At 56.4% G+C, this 21,235-nt stretch overlaps 1 protein-coding gene across 1 annotated transcript in view; it reads left to right on the top strand.

Annotated features, from left to right (window-relative positions):
• The window catches only part of LOC122125287 (CUB and sushi domain-containing protein 1-like), a gene marked incomplete at its 3' end in the record, with an annotated part of 693,202 nt that overhangs the window by 547,233 nt on the left and 124,734 nt on the right, over nucleotides 1-21,235 (top strand). Inside the window, exon 12 of the mRNA XM_042699884.1 lies at nucleotides 12,867-12,988. Coding sequence (XP_042555818.1) covers nucleotides 12,867-12,988 — 122 coding nt within the window. The remainder of the gene's footprint in view (nucleotides 1-12,866; nucleotides 12,989-21,235) is intronic.

Consider the following 21,235-nt stretch of genomic DNA (forward strand, 5'->3'; position numbering starts at 1 on the left):
CGTTTGGCGGTGGAGTTTCGATGCGTGTTCACCTGCGTATAGTCAGTCGGGGAGGCGGACCCAGGAAATCGTCCCGTCCTCAGCCTCCTCCGATGCCAGAGACCCCTGGGACCACTCCCGAGCGGACTGTATTCTGTGCTCTGCTTCCAGGCTTTCCTTTGCCCCATCCTTCTGTGGTCCATTTCTTTGTGACACTGCATTCACAGTCCTCTTCCGTATCTCGTTTGGAAGTAGGCCGTATATTTCCATGGTAGACAGTCACGACCGTGCCTATGGCAGCAGACTTCTTCCCACAGGCAGCTGAGAGCCTGCTGCCCAGCTGTCCCCACTCCCCAGCTGTCCCCACTGCCCAGCTGTCCCCACTGCCCAGCTGTCCCCACTCCCCAGCTGTCCCCTACTCCCCAGCTGTCCCCATTGCCCAGCTGTCCCCCACTGCCCAGCTGTCCCCACTCCCCAGCTGTCCCCACTCCCTGCTGTCCCCACTCCCCAGTCGTCCCCCACTGCCCAGCTGTCCCCACTCCCCAGCTGTCCCCACTGCCCAGCTGTCCCCACTCCCCAGCTGTCCCCACTGCCTGCTGTCCCCACTGCCCAGCTGTCCCCACTGCCCGGCTGTCCCCACTCCCCAGCTGTCCCCACTGCCTGCTGTCCCCACTCCCCAGCTGTCCCCACTCCCCAGCTGTCCCCACTCCCCAGCTGTCCCCACTGCCTGCTGTCCCCACTGCCCAGCTGCCCCACTGCCCAGCTGTCCCCACTGCCCAGCTGTCCCCACTCCCCAGCTGTCCCCACTGCCTGCTGTCCCCACTGCCCAGCTGTCCCCACTGCCCAGCTGTCCCCACTCCCCAGCTGTCCCCACTCCCCAGCTGTCCCCACTGCCCAGCTGTCCCCACTCCCCAGCTGTCCCCACTCCCCAGCTGTCCCCACTGCCTGCTGTCCCCACTGCCTGCTGTCCCCACTGCCCAGCTGTCCCCACTCCCCAGCTGTCCCCACTGCCCAGCTGTGCCCACTCCCTGCTGTCCCCACTCCCCAGTCGTCCCCCACTGCCCAGCTGTCCCCACTCCCCAGCTGTCCCCACTGCCTGCTGTCCCCACTCCCCAGCTGTCCCCACTCCCCAGCTGTCCCCACTCCCCAGGTGTCCCCACTGCCTGCTGTCCCCACTGCCTGCTGTCCCCACTGCCCAGCTGTCCCCACTGCCCAGCTGTCCCCACTGCCCAGCTGTCCCCACTGCCCAGCTGTCCCCACTCCCCAGCTGTCCCCACTCCCCAGCTGTCCCCACTGCCTGCTGTCCCCACTGCCCAGCCATCCCCCACTCCCCAGCTGTCCCCACTGCCTGCTATCCCCACTGCCCAGCTGTCCCCACTGCCCAGCTGTCCCCACTCCCCAGCTGTCCCCACTTCCCAGCTGTCCCCACTCCCCAGCTGTCCCCACTCCCCAGCTGTCCCCACTGCCTGCTGTCCCCAATGCCCAGCTGTCCCCACTGCCCAGCTGTCCCCACTGCCCAGCTGTCCCCACTCCCCAGCTGTCCCCACTGCCTGCTGTCCCCACTGCCCAGCTGTCCCCACTGCCCAGCTGTCCCCACTACCCAGCTGTCCCCACTCCCCAGCTGTCCCCACTGCCCAGCTGTCCCCACTCCCCAGCTGTCCCCACTCCCCAGCTGTCCCCACTGCCTGCTGTCCCCACTGCCTGCTGTCCCCACTGCCCAGCTGTCCCCACTCCCCAGCTGTACCCACTGCCCAGCTGTGCCCACTCCCTGCTGTCCCCACTCCCCAGTCGTCCCCCACTGCCCAGCTGTGCCCACTCCCCAGCTGTCCCCACTGCCTGCTGTCCCCACTCCCCAGCTGTCCCCACTCCCCAGCTGTCCCCACTTCCCAGCTGTCCCCACTGCCTGCTGTCCCCACTGCCTGCTGTCCCCACTGCCCAGCTGTCCCCACTGCCCAGCTGTCCCCACTCCCCAGCTGTCCCCACTCCCCAGCTGTCCCCACTGCCTGCTGTCCCCACTGCCCAGCCATCCCCCACTCCCCAGCTGTCCCCACTGCCTGCTGTCCCCACTGCCCAGCTGTCCCCACTGCCCAGCTGTCCCCACTGCCCAGCTGTCCCCACTCCCCAGCTGTCCCCACTTCCTGCTGTCCCCACTGCCTGCTGTCCCCACTGCCCAGCTGTCCCCACTGCCCAGCTGTCCCCACTGCCCAGCTGTCCCCACTCTCCAGCTGTCCCCACTCTCCAGCTGTCCCCACTGCCCAGCTGTCCCCACTCCCCAGCTGTCCCCACTCCCCAGCTGTCCCCACTGCCTGCTGTCCCCACTGCCTGCTGTCCCCACTGCCCAGCTGTCCCCACTCCCCAGCTGTCCCCACTGCCCAGCTGTGCCCACTCCCTGCTGTCCCCACTCCCCAGCTTTCCCCCACTGCCCAGCTGTCCCCACTGCCCAGCTGTCCCCACTCCCCAGCTGTCCCCACTCCCCAGCTGTCCCCCACTGCCCAGCTGTCCCCACTGCCCAGCTGTCCCCACTGCCCAGCTGTCCCCACTCCCCAGCTGTCCCCACTGCCTGCTGTCCCCACTCCCCAGCTGTCCCCACTCCCCAGCTGTCCCCACTCCCCAGCTGTCCCCACTCCCCAGCTGTCCCCCACTTCCCAGCTGTCCCCACAGCCCAGCTGTCCCCACTGCCTGCTGTCCCCACTCCCCAGCTGTCCCCCACTGCCCAGCTGTCCCCACTGCCCAGCTGTCCCCACTGCCCAGCCGTCCCCACTCCCCAGCCGTCCCCACTGCCCAGCCGTCCCCACTACCCAGCTGTCCCCACTCCCCAGCTGTCCCCACTCCCCAGCTGTCCCCCACTGCCCAGCTGTCCCCACTGCCCAGCTATCCCCACTCCCCAGCTGTCCCCACTCCCCAGCTGTCCCCCACTTCCCAGCTGTCCCCACTGCCCAGCTGTCCCCACTGCCTGCTGTCCCCACTCCCCAGCTGTCCCCCACTGCCCAGCTGTCCCCACTGCCCAGCTGTCCCCACTCCCCAGCTGTCCCCACTCCCCAGCTGTCCCCCACTCCCCAGCTGTCCCCACTCCCTGCTGTCCCCACTCCCCAGCTGTCCCCACTCCCCAGCTGTCCCCACTGCCCAGCTGTCTCCACTCCCCAGCTGTCCCCACTCCCCAGCTGTCCCCCACTGCCCAGCTGTCCCCACTGCCCAGCCGTCCCCCACTGCCCAGCTGTCCCCACTCCCCAGCTGTCCCCCACTGCCCAGCTGTCCCCACTGCACAGCTGTCCCCACTCCCCAGCTGTCCCCACTCCCCAGCTGTCCCCCACTCCCCGCTGTCCCCACTCCCCAGCTGTCCCCACTCCCTGCTGTCCCCACTCCCCAGCCATCCCCCACTTCCCAGCTGTCCCCACTGCCCAGCCGTCCCCCACTGCCCAGCTGTCCCCACTGCCCAGCTGTCCCCACTCCCCAGCTGTCCCCACTGCCCAGCTGTCCCCACTCCCCAGCTGTCCCCACTGCCTGGCTGCCCAGCTGCTGGGCTGTCCCCCACTGCCTGGCTGTCCCCCACTGCCCGGCTGTCCCCCACTCCCCAGCTGTCCCCACTCCCCAGCTGTCCCCCACTGCCTGGCTGCCCAGCTGCTGGGCTGTCCCCCACTGCCTGGCTGTCCCCCACTGCCCGGCTGTCCCCCACTCCCCAGCTGTCCCCACTCCCCAGCTGTCCCCCACTGCCCGGCTGTCCCCACTGCCTGCTGTCCCCACTCCCCAGCTGTCCCCACTCCCCAGCTGTCCCCACTGCCCAGCTGTCCCCACTGCCCAACTGTCCCCACTGCCCAGCTGTCCCCACTCTCCAGCTGTCCCCCACTCCCCAGCTGTCCCCACTGCCCAGCTGTCCCCACTGCCCAGCTGTCCCCCACTCCCCAGCTGTCCCCACTCCCCAGCTGTCCCCACTGCTCAGCTGTCCCCACTGCCCAGCTGTCCCCACTGCCCAGCTGTCCCCACTGCCCAGCTGTCCCCACTCCCCAGCTCTCCCCCACCCCCCAGCTGTCCCCACTCCCCAGCTGTCCCCCACTCCCCAGCTGTCCCCACTGCCAAGCTGTCCCCCACTGCCCAGCCGTCCCCCACTGCCCAGCTGTCCCCACTGCCCAGCTGTCCCCACTGCCCAGCTGTCCCCACTGCCTAGCCGTCCCCCACTGCCCAGCTGTCCCCACTGCCCAGCCGTCCCCCACTGCCCAGCTGTCTCCACTCCCTGCTGTCCCCACTGCCCAGCTGTCCCCACTGCCCAGCCGTCCCCCACTGCCCAGCTCTCCCCACTCCCCAGCTGTCCCCACTCCCCAGCTGTCCCCACTCCCCAGCTGTCCCCACTCCCCAGCTGTCCCCCACTCCCCAGCTGTCCCCACTGCCTGCTGTCCCCCACTGCCTGCTGTCCCCCACTGCCCAGCTGTCCCCACTCCCCAGCTGTCCCCCACTGCCCAGCTGTCCCTACTCCCCAGCTGTCCCCACTCCCCAGCTGTCCCCACTCCCCAGCTCCCACTCCCCAGCTGTCCCCCACTGCCTGGCTGCCCAGCTGCTGGGCTGTCCCCCACCCCCCGGCTGTCCCCCACTGCCCAGCTGTCCCCACTCCCTGGCTGTCCCCCACTGCCCAGCTGACCTGCACTGCCCGGCTTTCCCTCACTGCCCGGCTGCCCCCACACTGCCCAGCTGTCCCCACTTCCTGGCTTTCCCTCACTGCCCAGCTGCCCCACACTGCCCAGTTTTCTCCCACTCCCCGGCTGTCCCCCACTGCCCGGCTGACCTGCACTGCCCAGCTTTCCTTCACTGCCCGGTTGTCCCCCCTGCCTGGCTGTCTCCCAGTGCCCAGCTTTCCCTTCACTCCCGATGAGCTGCATAAAAAAACGTTCTGGACCTTTCTGGGGCCTCTGTGTTGGGCTGAGAGTCCGTTAAAGAAAACCTACAGCTTCTGGAAGTGTCTCTTTTGGAGTCTAAGTTTTCTGATCTTAGGATCACGTGGCTGCTCAGTCGAAGGCTGCGTTGTCACCCTGTCCCCAGACACCAGCTTCAGAGCCACCCTGTACAGGGCCACGCCCCAAGCATCCATCCCCCCCACTGAGAGCGGGGGGAGGGGGGAAAGTCCTATGCTCCAGAATCACATGGGGGGGGGGGGTGAAGTCCTATGCTCCAGAATCACAAATCCTGCACCCTCCCTCCCTCTTTGTCTTTTGCATGAGCATGTGTGTGGGCATACACACACGCACACACACACACACACACACACACACACACATTTTATTCTAGGCCATAAGAACCACACCACACCTTCACCTTGCAGCATAGAAGGCTGAGCTATGTATCTGTGTGACCCCTCGACATCCGCTCCCCATCCTGCCCGAGCCTTCCTGCTTCTTCCCATCCTGGCCCCAAGCCCCTCCCTGCTGCCAGGCCCGGGCCTGTGGAGTCCTTCAGGGACAGCAGGTTTTCTCCCCACACTCCCCCGAGGTCTCCCGGCGTGTGTTCGTCCAGCAGGCTTTGCCAGTCTGTCCAACCCAACCAGCACGCCAAGGGGGGGACTGGAGGAGAGGCTCCACTGGCGGAAGGCTGGGCTGACCGAGCCCGCTGTCTGGGCAGGCTAGCCCCTGGGGAGCGGCACCCGCCTGTGCACAGACACGCACCTGCTCTGAGGAAGGCCTAGACTGACTTTGAGGCATTGCTGTCGATTAAATAAAAGCCACCCAGGAAAATCTCAGGACACAGGAGTGCTAGGTTCCCAGCGCCGCTCTGAGCAGCGCCCGCATTGCTTAGTGAGTCCGTGGGAAGTGGAGAATGCACGCCACACGCCAGTTCCTCATCCTTCCAACTCTCAAGAGGGCCCGGGGTTTGCTGTGCCTGGAAACAAACAAGGAAAGCAAAGCTGGGGAAAGCGATTTGTAGCAACTGGCAAAACTTCTCACATGGCCACCCTGCACAGGTGGACATCTCATGCTCAGTCCTTCTCACAGCATCACCCTGCACAGGTGGACATCTCGTGCTCAGTCCTCCTCACAGCATCACCCTGCACAGGACATCTCGTGCTCAGTTCTCACAGCATCACCCTGCGCAGGCAGACATCTCGTGCTCAGTCCTTCTCACAGCATCACCCTGCACAGGTGGACATCTCATGCTCAGTCCTTCTCACAGCATCACCCTGCACAGGACATCTCGTGCTCAGTCCTCCTCACAGCATCACCCTGTGCAGGACATCTCATGCTCAGTCCTTCTCACAGCACCACCCTGCACAGGACATCTCGTGCTCAGTCCTTCTCACAGCATCACCCTGCGCAGGCAGACATCTCGTGCTCAGTCCTCACAGCATCACCCTGTGCAGGCAGACATCTCGTGCTCAGTCCTCACAGCATCACCCTGCGCAGGCAGACATCTCGTGCTCAGTCCTCCTCACAGCATCACCCTGCACAGGACATCTCGTGCTCAGTCCTTCTCACAGCATCACCCTGCACAGGTGGACATCTCATGCTCAGTTCTCACAGCATCACCCTATGCAGGCAGACATCTCGTGCTCAGTCCTTCTCACAGCATCACCCTGCACAGGACATCTCGTGCTCAGTCCTCACAGCATCACCCTGCGCAGGCAGACATCTTGTGCTCAGTCCTCACAGCATTACCCTGCGCAGGCAGACTTCTCGTGCTCAGTCCTCCTCACAGCATCACCCTATGCAGGCAGACTTCTCATGCTCAGTCCTTCTCACAGCATCACCATGCACAGGACATCTCGTGTTCAGTCCTTCTCACAGCATCACCCTGCGCAGGCAGACATCTCGTGCTCAGTCCTCACAGCATCACCCTGCGCAGGCAGACATCTCGTGCTCAGTCCTCACAGCATCACCCTATGCAGGCAGACTTCTCATGCTCAGTCCTTCTCACAGCATCACCATGCACAGGAAATCTCATGCTCAGTTCTCACAGCATCACTCTGCGCAGGCAGACATCTCGTGCTCAGTCCTCACAGCATCACCCTGTGCAGGCAGACATCTCGTGCTCAGTTCTCACAGCATCACTCTGCACAGGCAGACATCTCGTGCTCAGTCCTCCTCACAGCATCACCCTGTGCAGGCAGACATCTCGTGCTCAGTCCTTCTCACAGCATCACCCTGCACAGGACATCTCGTGCTCAGTCCTCACAGCATCACCCTGCGCAGGCAGACATCTCGTGCTCAGTCCTCCTCACAGCATCACCCTGCACAGGACATCTTGTGCTCAGTCCTCACAGCATCACTCTGCGCAGGCAGACATCTCGTGCTCAGTCCTCACAGCATCACCCTGTGCAGGCTGACATCTCGTGCTCAGTCCTTCTCACAGCATCACCCTGCACAGGCAGACATCTCGTGCTCAGTCCTCCTCACAGCATCACCCTGTGCAGGCAGACTTCTCGTGCTCAGTCCTTCTCACAGCATCACCCTGCACAGGTGGACATCTCATGCTCAGTCCTCACAGCATCACCCTGTGCAGGCAGACATCTCGTGCTCAGTCCTTCTCACAGCATCACACTGCACAGGTGGACATCTCATGCTCAGTCCTCCTCACAGCATCACCCTGCACAGGTGGACATCGCATGCTCAGTCCTTCTCACAGCATCACCCTGCACAGGACATCTTGTGCTCAGTCCTTCTCACAGCATCACCCTGCGCAGGCAGACATCTCGTGCTCAGTCCTCCTCACAGCATCACCCTGCACAGGACATCTCGTGATCAGTTCTCACAGCATCACCCTGCACAGGACATCTCGTGCTCAGTCCTTCTCACAGCATCACCCTGCACAGGACATCTCATGCTCAGTTCTCACAGCATCACCCTGCGCAGGCAGACATCTCGTGCTCAGTCCTCCTCACAGCATCACCCTGTGCAGGCAGACTTCTCATGCTCAGTCCTCACAGCATCACCCTGCGCAGGCAGACATCTCGTGCTCAGTCCTCACAGCATCACCCTGTGCAGGCAGACATCTCATGCTCAGTCCTTCTCACAGCATCACCCTGCGCAGGCAGACATCTCGTGCTCAGTCCTTCTCACAGCATCACCCTGTGCAGGCAGACATCTCGTGCTCAGTCCTCACAGCATCATCCTGCACAGGTGGACATCTCGTGCTCAGTCCTTCTCACAGCATCACCCTGCACAGGACATATGCTCAGTCCTTCTCACAGCATCACCCTGCGCAGGCAGACATCTCGTGCTCAGTCCTTCTCACAGCATCACCCTGTGCAGGCAGACATCTCGTGCTCAGTCCTCACAGCATCACCCTGCACAGGACATCTTGTGCTCAGTCCTCACAGCATCACTCTGCGCAGGCAGACATCTCATGCTTAGTCCTTCTCTGACCACACTACAGGGACAGATGAACCAGAAGTGACAGTGTGCGTCCAGAGCCCCGGCGGGAACAGGTGGTGCTCATGCCAAGCACGGCTGGCACTGACTTCCTACCTCTGCCCTCCCCATCCCTCACATGTAGCAAAACATACATTTAACTTTGAAGTTCTTAACAATCAGACCTAAGAAGCCAACCAGAACCTGCATTTAATTTAATAGTTTATTATGCCCAAACATACAAGATGTTATTGTAACATACGATGATATAAAGCTTATGAAGAGGGATTTGTATATTCTTTCCTCTTTTATTCATATATCGTGCACATTGGTGCATGTTTTGTACCTGTGGCATGATGCATCTCAGAGCAGGCCCTTGACCTACTGCAGAGCCACAGGTTGGAGGACTCAACTCTAGAAGGAGCTTGCTTATGGTTCCTTTGGGCTGTAAAGAGCCATCCCTAACTTGTCTAGGGTGTCACCTGGGAAGAACCCTACATGAGCCAGGTCCTTCCTAACCACTGACCCCCCTGCAGTCAGCCTGCAGACAGGCTGACTCACCAATAAGAAGAGCTCTGTTGGTGAAAATATTCCTAAAAGTGAATCTTTGATAACTATTAAAGATGACCTTATGCTGATGGACAAGGACCGTGACATTCAAACTCTCTGCCATGACTCAGACCAGAGCACCGGGAGGTTTGCTTCAGTGAGATGGGTTCCGCAAGGCAAATCTGTTTCCTGTGCTGTCACCACAGTCATTGGCATGTGCCAAAATGAGTGACATGGTGGCTTGCGCTTCCTCATTCTTCAGCCATTATAGAATTCTTGGCCCTTCTGTGGGCCAGGCCAGCCACTCTGTCAGATACAGGGAAATGCCTCGGCCCGGATCTCCAGTCTGCTCGGCCCAGGGACCTTCCACATCACTGGAGCCAGAAAAGGCCTGTTCTCCCGGTCCTCACTCCTCCTCCCTGGGAGGGCCTCTACCTCTTCGGTCATTAGCCTCTCTCCAAGCGTTTGATAAACCGCAGTGTCGCAGCTGCGACCCTCCCTTCTAGAAACCCATGTGGACGGCCAGCGGCAGCATTAGCTGATGAACTCCACCCGTGGGGGCATTACCTTGTCTTTCTGTTACCACACAGATGAACGTTGTCATAACTCAGTAATTATCCAAGTGATTTCATTTGAAATTATGCCTGCTTCATTTAGAGATGTGAAAACAACTATTATGACTTTTTTGTGGAGTAAAACATTATGAGCTGTTTAAAACTGTCTAAGTGTCTCTAACCGGCAGTAGATTTCTGAAATAAGCAAACAATGAAGGATTCTTGAGGAGGTTCTCATCTTATTTCCTAAGTGAAATGTTCAGGCTGACATTGCCTTTCATCAGTATTTAGGGGAGATTTATGTCAAGAACTTTCTCCAGTGCTAATGCGCTTCAGTCTGGGGCTAGTATCTTGAGTTGCTCCCAGAGTTGAAAGAGCAGTGAAGAAAAATGAAGTATTATTTCCATTGTAACCATAACTACAGAAAAGTTAATTGGAGCCAACAGAGGTCATGGAATAAAGTTAATATTGCCTTGGAGTTCCAGGTTAGCAAGCTCAGAATTATCCTTATTAACCTGCTTTCCTTCACTACCCATGTTTTTATGTCTATGAAGAAATGACCGTTGGCATAGCAATGGAAAGTGTTTACACCTGAAGGATGAGTCATTCCCCTAGGTTACAGGTCTAGCATCAATGCTTGGATTCCATTTTATACATGATTGTTTGTACAAGTAGTTACTGTCTCAAGGATTTAAAGATACATGTCCACAGTTAACTTCTTCCAGCTCCATTGAATTTGGAGTTCTATAAAAACCATTTCTATGACTGTTCACAAATTCTTGGGTTTTGTACCTTCTTACTTGGTGATCACTTTAGGATAAAGTAATTTTCCTCCATTGTGTCACTAAGTTATTGAGAGTAATACATTTTGTATTTCTGTACTTCTCCGGGGTTGACAGGCAACAACAGGAAAACAAGTGCCTAGCCAGTGCCCCCTGTGTCCCAGAGGCTGCAGGGCTTTGCTGACCTACCTTCCGTGCATGCATCTCCTTGGACATCCAGGTGTCTGTCTGTTCTACCCCCTGGTCCCAAAGCCTCTGAGACTACCTGCTCTCCCCGGCCTGCCCACTTCAGACACACTCCAGGGCTCTCTCTGCCTTTGATATGGCTTTATTTGCTTATTGTGAACTTCCTGGTTAAGGAAATGGATTTAGAGATTTTCCCCTGTCTGCTGTATCTTCCATGTCCAGGCTTTTGTGAAACTTTTAACACGGATTCTGTGTCATAGGAGATCATGTGCTCAGTGCTTTTCTTGTTCGATTCCTACCTCAAGACACACATAGATGCAGTCATGATTAGAATAGCAATTTTATAAATGTAGAAGCTCAAAGTAAGTAAGAAGAGACATCACGTAATCACACAAAGCAGGTATTGCTGAAGAGAAGAAAGCAAAGGTCTCGACCTCTGACACCGGCTGGTTTAATCTTCCACCTGACAGCATGAATGTCGGTGTAGAATCTGTAGCTGGCAAAAACGACTCTTAAAATACACCAGCAATATACTTTACAATATGTTCATGGATTTGCTAGCAAGAAAGCTTGAAATGTGAGCCCACTAATTTAAACAACTGATACGAGTATTCCTTCCTTCAGTTTGACTGAGTAGTTAACTACAAAATAGAAAAAAATTTCCTAAAACTGAACTTAAATGGATAAATAAAAGCTCCATATTAACTGATAAATCAGGTGTGCCTTATGCAACCAATCCATAGATGGGCAAGTGGCATGGGTTGGCACTAAAATTTGACGAGTTTTCCTCTGCAGCTGTGCTGTTCCTCTCGATGTATTGTGTTCTCATTTTCTGAATTCCAGTTTTATCTGGAAGGCATGTAGGTGAAATGTGGATTTACAAGCTGGGCAGACGGTCAGAGCACAGCATGCGTCAGGCCACAGTAGTCACCCACGGATTGTGTCAGGCTTGGGTGTGGACGTGGCTGAGGTGGGCCTGGCTGGGCCGCCAAGGGAGGTAGGGCTCAGTAGCCACACAAGGTACACAGGGAGAGTGTGCCTGGGGCCTCCGGGCATGGGTGGTCGTGATGACCAGAGTCCTGCAGCCCAAGTGAAGTGGATAACCCCAGGCCTGCATGGCCCGTGCCCCTCCCATGCTTCCCATCCTCATCCTGCGTGCCCATTCCAGACCAGGACACCCGGGGGTCCCACCCTCCTCCCCATCCTCCTCCTCCTCCTCCTGCATGCCCATCCAAGCCCAAGCTACCTGGGGGCCGCACCCCCTCCCCGTGCTCCCGGTCCTCCCCGTCCTCCCGGTCCTCCCCGTCCTCCCCGTCCTGGTCTTCCTCACAGGGTCCTGTGCCCATCTGGACCAGGCTGAAGTGTGATTGCAGAAGAGCTCTGCTGCTTGTGGGAGGAGGCACCATGTGCATCGTGTTGTATCAAGGTCAAGGGAAGGTTGAGTCATGTGTCCCACGGCATGCAGGAAAGCTGGGCAACGTCCTCCCGGTTCCCACAAGCGAGGCCCTGAGGCCGGGAGTCCTGGAGGATGGTGGCTGAGTTTTCTAGAAAGATGAGTGGCCCGTGCCAGGTCCCTGGGCTGGGGGAGGGGAGCAGGGGAGCGGGCTCCGCGGTGGCAGCCTCTGCAGTGTGGGCCGACGGCCCTGAGCTGAGCACGGAGCTCCTCCAGCTCTCCTCTCCCATCTCTGTATAAATAATTAACACTGTAACGAGAATCAAGGCGACATTAGACTTCCAAACTTTTTCCATCCATCTGAAAAAAAAAAACCTTGCTAAAAATAAGAGAGAAACAAATATTTCAAAGTCCCAAATGAAGACTATTTTTTATTCGTTTTGCAATTTCTATGCTTCACTTGCTCTTTCATTTCAACTTCAAGATACAAACAGGAAAAGATAGTTTCTTTCTGCTTCTAGACTGGCCGTTTCTGTTTTCTTACCGTGAACATTCATCACAGCTTAAGCTGCTATTTGCATTATGCCGTAGGGATGTTGGCACTGTTGAGTGGAACCGAATCGAAACCTTGAAAGAGGTCTGAGGACCATCCCTCTGCCCCTCATTTTGACATGGGAGGAGGAGGCTGTGGGAGACAGAGCCGCTTCTTCAAGCTCACACCTGGCGGGGCACCGGTCAAATGACCTGATGCTCTGAAATTTCACCGTCACCTTGTGTCCGGGTGTGACTGTGTATCTACTCAGATTCTCTATACCACCACATGCATGCAAAGGTGGCTGCCTTGGACCAGGAGTTGAAATGGAAGGTTCATCAGTCCTTCCCCATTCAGAAGGGCGATGTGTGTGCAAACACGACGTGATCAGGGGACACTAGCAATGTGGGACACATCAGGCGGGGTCCTGAAGGCCGAGCAAAATCCACTCCCCCACTCGCATCCTTCAGCCAGTGTCCGTGAGGGTCTGGAAACCGCGGGCATAGCGTCTGTCCTGCTCTGGGCAGAGACTGTACACGTGACAGGATTTCTTTCTAATTGCAGCCAGGACGTGCGGCTCGAATCTGCGGGGGCCCAGTGGTGTCATCACCTCACCCAACTACCCGGTTCAGTACGAAGACAACGCGCACTGCGTGTGGGTCATTACAGCCTCGGACCCGGACAAGGTAAGGCTGCACCTGCCCAGGAGCGCAGCGCTCACGGTGCGGCATGCAGCGCGCACAGACTCGAGTCTACACACACAGACCCGAGTCTACACACACAGAGCCCACACAGACCCGAGTCTACACACACAGAGCACACACAGACCCGAGTCTACACACACAGAGCACACACAGACCTGAGTCTACACACACAGAGCACACAGACCCGAGTCTACACACACAGAGCCCACACAGACCTGAGTCTACACACACAGAGCCCACACAGATCCGAGTCTACACACACAGAGCACACACAGACCTGAGTCTATACACACAGAGCACACACAGACCCGAGTCTACACACACAGAGCACACACAGACCCGAGTCTACACACACAGAGCACACACAGACGCGAGTCTACACACACAGAGCCCACAGACCTGAGTCTACACACATAGAGCACACACAGACCCGAGTCTACACACACAGAGCACACAGACCCGAGTCTACACACACAGAACCCACACAGACCTGAGTCTACACACACAGAGCACACACAGACCCGAGTCTACACACACAGAGCACACACAGACCCGAGTCTACACACACAGAGCACACAGACCCGAGTCTACACACACAGAGCCCACACAGACCTGAGTCTACACACACAGAGCACACAGACCCGAGTCTACACACACAGAGCACACAGACCTGAGTCTACACACACAGAGCACACACAGACCTGAGTCTACACACACAGAGCCCACACAGACCTGACTCTACACACACAGAGCACACAGACCTGAGTCTACACACACAGAGCCCACACAGACCCGAGTCTACACACACAGAGCACACACAGACCTGAGTCTACACACACAGAACCCACACAGACCTGACTCTACACACACAGAGCACACAGACCCGAGTCTACACACACAGAGCACACAGACCTGAGTCTACACACACAGAGCACACAGACCCGAGTCTACACACACAGAGCCCACACAGACCCGAGTCTACACACACAGAGCCCACACAGACCTGAGTCTACACACACAGAGCCCACACAGACCTGAGTCTACACACACAGAGCACACAGACCCGAGTCTACACACACAGAGCCCACACAGACACGAGTCTACACACACAGAGCCCACAGACCTGAGTCTACACACACAGACCCCACACAGACCCGAGTCTACACACACAGAGCACACACAGACCTGAGTCTACACACACAGAGCACACACAGACCCGAGTCTACACACACAGAGCACACACAGACCCGAGTCTACACACACAGAGCACACACAGACCCGAGTCTACACACACAGAGCCCACACAGACCCAAGTCTACACACACAGAGCACACACAGACCTGAGTCTACACACACAGAGCACACACAGACCTGAGTCGACACACACAGAGCACACAGACCTGAGTCTACACACACAGAGCCCACACAGACCCGAGTCTACACACACAGAGCACACACAGACCCGAGTCTACACACACAGAGCACACACAGACCCGAGTCTACACACACAGAGCACACACAGACCCGAGTCTACACACAGAGAGCCCACACAGACCCGAGTCTACACACACAGAGCCCACACAGACCCGAGTCTACACACACAGAGCCCACACAGACCCGAGTCTACACACACAGAGCACACACAGACCTGAGTCTACACACACAGAGCACACACAGACCTGAGTCTACACACACAGAGCCCACAGACCCAAGTCTACACACACAGAGCACACAGACCCGAGTCTACACACATAGAGCAAACACAGACCTGAGTCTACACACACAGAGCCCACACAGACCTGAGTCTACACACACAGAGCCCACACAGACCTGAGTCTACACACACAGAGCCCACAGACCCGAGTCTACACACAAAGAGCCCACACAGACCTGAGTCTACACACACAGAGCACACAGACCTGAGTCTACACACACAGAGCACACAGACCTGAGTCTACACACACAGAGCCCACAGACCCGAGTCTACACACACAGAGCCCTCACAGACCTGAGTCTACACACACAGAGCCCACAGACCCGAGTCTACACACACAGAGCCCACACAGACCTGAGTCTACACACACAGAGCACACAGACCTGAGTCTACACACACAGAGCACACAGACCTGAGTCTACACACATAGAGCAAACACAGACCTGAGTCTACACACACAGAGCACACACAGACCCGAGTCTACACACACAGAGCACACACAGACCCGAGTCTACACACACAGAGCACACAGAGACCTGAGTCTACACACACAGAGCCCACACAGACCCGAGTCTACACACACAGAGCCCACAGACCCGAGTCTACACACACAGAGCCCACAGACCCGAGTCTACACACACAGACCACACACAGACCCGAGTCTACACACACAGAGCCCACACAGACCCCAGTCTACACACACAGAGCCCACAGACCTGAGTCTACACACACAGAGCCCACACAGACCCGAGTCTACACACACAGAGCACACAGACCCGAGTCTACACACACAGAGCCCACAGACCTGAGTCTACACACACAGAGCACACAGACCTGAGTCTACACACACAGAGCACACACAGACCTGAGTCTACACACACAGAGCCCACACAGACCTGAGTCTACACACACAGAGCACACACAGACCTGAGTCTACACACACAGAGCACACACAGACCTGAGTCTACACACACAGAGCCCACAGACCCGAGTCTACACACACAGAGCACACACAGACCCGAGTCTACACACACAGAGCACACTCAGACCCGAGTCTACACACACAGAGCACACACAGACCCGAGTCTACACACACAGAGCCCACAGACCCGAGTCTACACACACAGAGCACACACAGACCCGAGTCTACACACACAGAGCACACACAGACCCGAGTCTACACACACAGAGCCCACAGACCTGACTCTACACACACAGAGCACACAGACCCGAGTCTACACACACAGAGCACACAGACCCGAGTCTACACACACAGAGCACACACAGACCCGAGTCTACACACACAGAGCCCACACAGACCCGAGTCTACACACACAGAGCACACACAGACCCGAGTCTACACACACAGAGCACACAGACCCGAGTCTACACACACAGAGCCCACAGACCCGAGTCTACACACACAGAGCCCACAGACCCGAGTCTACACACACACACACAGAGCACACACAGACCCGAGTCTACACACACAGAGCACACAGACCCGAGTCTACACACACAGAGCACACAGACCCGAGTCTACACACACAGAGCACACACAGACCCAAGTCTACACACACAGAGCCCACAGACCCGAGTCTACACACACAGAGCACACAGACCCGAGTCTACACACACAGAGCACACACAGACCCGAGTCTACACACACAGAGCCCACAGACCCGAGTCTACACACACACACACAGAGCACACACAGACCCGAGTCTACACACACAGAGCCCACACAGACCCGAGTCTACACACACAGAGCACACACAGACCCGAGTCTACACACACAGAGCCCACACAGACCCGAGTCTACACACACAGAGCCCACACAGACCTGAGTCTACACACACAGAATACACAGACCCGAGTCTACACACACAGAGCCCACACAGACCTGAGTCTACACACACAGAATACACACAGACCCGAGTCTACACACATAGAGCACACAGACCCGAGTCTACACACACAGAGCACACACAGACCCGAGTCTACACACACAGAGCCCACAGACCCGAGTCTACACACACAGACCACACAGACCCGAGTCTACACACACAGAGCACACACAGACCCGAGTCTACACACACAGAGCCCACAGACCCGAGTCTACACACACACACACAGAGCACACACAGACCCGAGTCTACACACACAGAGCCCACACAGACCCGAGTCTACACACACAGAGCACACACAGACCTGAGTCTACACACACAGAATACACACAGACCCGAGTCTACACACACAGAGCACACAGACCCGAGTCTACACACACAGAGCACACACAGACCCGAGTCTACACACACAGAGCCCACAGACCCGAGTCTACACACACAGACCACACAGACCCGAGTCTACACACACAGAGCACACACAGACCCGAGTCTACACACACAGAGCCCACAGACCCGAGTCTACACACACACACAGAGCACACACAGACCCGAGTCTACACACACAGAGCCCACACAGACCCGAGTCTACACACACAGAGCACACACAGAGCCCACACAGACCCGAGTCTACACACACAGAGCCCACACAGACCTGAGTCTACACACACAGAATACACAGACCCGAGTCTACACACACAGAGCCCACACAGACCTGAGTCTACACACACAGAATACACAGACCCGAGTCTACACACACAGAGCCCACACAGACCTGAGTCTACACACACAGAATACACAGACCCGAGTCTACACACACAGAGCACACACAGACCCGAGTCTACACACACAGAACCCACAGACCCGAGTCTACACACACACACACAGAGCACACACAGACCCGAGTCTACACACACAGAGCCCACACAGACCCGAGTCTACACACACAGAGCACACACAGACCCAAGTCTACACACACAGAGCCCACACAGACCCGAGTCTACACACACAGACCACACAGACCCGAGTCTACACACACAGAGCACACAGACCCGAGTCTACACACACAGAGCCAACACAGACCCGAGTCTACACACACAGAGCCCACACAGACCTGAGTCTACACACACAGAATACACAGACCCGAGTCTACACACACAGAGCACACACAGACCTGAGTCTACACACACAGAGCACACTCAGACCCGAGTCTACACACACAGAGGACACACAGACCCGAGTCTACACACACAGAGCCCACAGACCCGAGTCTACACACACACACACAGAGCACACACAGACCCAAGTCTACACACACAGAGCACACACAGACCTGAGTCTACACACACGGAGCCCACAGACCCGAGTCTACACACACACACACAGAGCACACACAGACCCGAGTCTACACACACAGAGCACACACAGACCTGAGTCTACACACACAGAGCACACACAGACCTGAGTCTACACACACCGAGCACACACAGACCTGAGTCTATACACACAGAGCACACACTGAACCGAGTCTACACACACAGAGCACACACAGACCCGAGTCTACACACACAGAGCCCACACAGACCCGAGTCTACACACACAGAGCACACACAGACCCGAGTCTACATACACAGAGCACACACAGACCTGAGTCTACACACACAGAGCACACAGACCCGAGTCTACACACACAGAGCCCACAGACCCGAGTCTATACACACAGAGCACACAGACCCGAGTCTACACACACAGAGCACACACAGACCCGAGTCTACACACACAGAGCACACACAGACCCGAGTCTACACACACAGAGCACACACAGACCCGAGTCTACACACACAGAGCACACACAGACCCGAGTCTACACACACAGAGCCCACAGACCCGAGTCTACACACACAGAGCCCACACAGACCCGAGTCTACACACACCGAGCCCACAGACCCGAGTCTACACACACAGAGCACACAGACCCGAGTCTACACACACAGAGCCCACAGACCCGAGTCTACACACACAGAGCCCACACAGACCTGAGTCTACACACACAGAGCACACAGACCTGAGTCTACACACACAGAGCCCACACAGACCCGAGTCTACACACACAGAGCACACAGACCCGAGTCTACACACACAGAGCCCACGCAGAGCACTACACACACAGCCCACACAGAGCGCTACACACACACACACACACACACACACAGAGCCCACGCAGAGCACTACACACACACACACACACACACACACAGAGCCCACGCAGAGCACTACACACACAGCCCACACAGAGCGCTACACACACAGCCCACGCAGAGCACTACACACACAGCCCACACAGAGTGCTACACACACACACACACACACACACAGAGCCCGCGCAGAGCACTACACACACAGAGCCCACGCAGAGCACTACACACACACAGAGCACACACACACAGAGCCCACGCAGAGCGCTACACACACACACACACACACACACACACACACACACACACAGAGCCTGCGCAGAGCGCTGGGTGCTGGTCGCAGCCTTTGCTTTGCTCCTTTGACCAGAAGCTAAACCACCTCCCCTGCTTTCCTAACTCCTCCTCCTAACTGGTGAGCAGGATGTTCCCCGTGAGTAGAGGGAGGACAGGAACTCTGCCATCTCTCCACATCCCCACGCGTGGTTTGTATTGGTATCGATACCTGTCAAAACCTTAGGACAGGCGGGCATTGTCACGCCGTGTTTCTTGCTGCCAAATGTGTTTTCTCTACTTCACTTTAAGTTCAGTAGAGAGGCTCCTAATGAAAAGGGAAACAATGAAGATGCAATGGAAACCCTGGTAGAGTATGAATCCCACATAACCCCACTGAGCGATCCGGGAGGACACACTGCGCCCACCTTATGTTGTTAAGCCTGCACGGCTGCAAGTTCTGTCCACGGCGGGAAACCCTGGTAGAGTATGAATCCCACATAACCCCACTGAGCGATCCGGGAGGACACACTGCGCCCACCTTATGTTGTTAAGCCTGCATGGCTGCAAGTTCTGTCCACGGTGGCCCCCGCTCCCTTCTGGTTGCTCTTGAAAATCCATCACATCTGGACCAGTTGCTCCTGGGCCGTTGTGCCTCAGCCCTGAAGCAGCGAAGGCTGCTTTGTATTCCACACGCTTCCTAGCAGATGCCGTCTGGATTCTGCTTGCTTACCTCAGTTCTACCTTCTCGGCCGTTATTTTTGTGAAAATGTCAGCTCTGATGAACAGAAATGGGTAATGACACAGGTTGCCGCCCCTTTCTTCACACACGGGAGGGAGAACCGGGCTGCATTGCTCTGGCTGAAGGCCCCAGGTTTTGTTACCATGGCTCTCAGCACTCCAGAACTGCCCTGGGGTATTGATCCTACTAATGCCATCCAGCAATGTAGTCAAATATTTTTTTAACCAGGTATTTTGCCCCATCCTCTACCCACTACTTTGATTAAATTGTAGATTTGGGCAAGTTGGTAAGGGTGTGGAGCCTGAGACCCCTCCTCTGTTACAGTGCTCTTAAGAGTTTTTTTTCCCTTGAAGGTAGTTGTGGAATAAATAAGTACAGTTGTCTGATTAAGGACTGAGGCGTTATCTACTTTCAGCATTAGTAGGAGAACTACAAATATAATGAAGCAAAGATAAGTAAGGAACTGATGTTGTGGTAACTGTTGATCAAGCCATCCCAATTGTCCATAAAAAGAAAGAGTTTAATTAAAACTGAGTGTGAAGTATCTATCATGTTACTAATTCACAAATTACTTCATCAGTTTTGTACTTACCTACTTTTAAAATGATCAGAATATTCTGTTTTACCTCTGTCACAATAAATCGTACGACCTTGGTAATCTATAAAGTCTTGAAAAAACTTTAGGGAAGAAATAGAAAAACAATCAGATTGTTTTCTTTGGGGGAGGTGTCAGCTGTGGAAGGGAATTCATAGTAAATATGACCGGCCGCCAGCGGAACGTGGCGCTGCTGCAGAGCACCGGCTGCAGCCGCTCCCGGAGTCTTGTTTGGCGTCAGACCCACGTGGCTTCGTCCTGCCGCTCACCTCGGCTCTGTGCTGTGACTGACGGGGGAGGGGAGGATTCAAGAACAACCCCGAATTCAAAATGCAATGGCTTCTTTAGGGTCTTTCACCATTTGCGCTCATCGAGGGAATGAGCACCTAGCTTCCTGTGTGGTGGTGTTGGGGTGAGGCTGGCTTTGGGGGTGAGTTTGGAGGTCCCTTCCCTCCCATGTCGTGGACAGGTGAACTGTTCTCTAGGTCTGACTCACTGAGGCGGAGGCCCTGCCTCCCTGGCGCTCCCTGGGGGAAAGTCGGGACGTCTCTGCCTTGCTTCCGCGCTTAGGCCTTCTTCATTCAGCTTTCCTAAGTCACATGTCAGGGGACTTACCCACCTCGTCTAAATCTCCCGGTTTACTAGAATTAGAACCTTTAAAACATATTTGAGTGAGGAAGTATCTGTTACACAGTGTCATCTTTTGCCCTGAATCTTATGTATTGTCACCTCTGTCTTCTTTTGGTTAGTGTAGCCAAGAGTTGGTCAACTTTGTGCATTTCAAATAATGAACTGGGTATTTCATGGAC

Source organism: Dipodomys spectabilis, unplaced genomic scaffold (assembly GCF_019054845.1).
Source record: "Dipodomys spectabilis isolate Male_0828 unplaced genomic scaffold, ASM1905484v1 ptg000263l, whole genome shotgun sequence".
NCBI lineage: Eukaryota > Metazoa > Chordata > Mammalia > Rodentia > Heteromyidae > Dipodomys > Dipodomys spectabilis.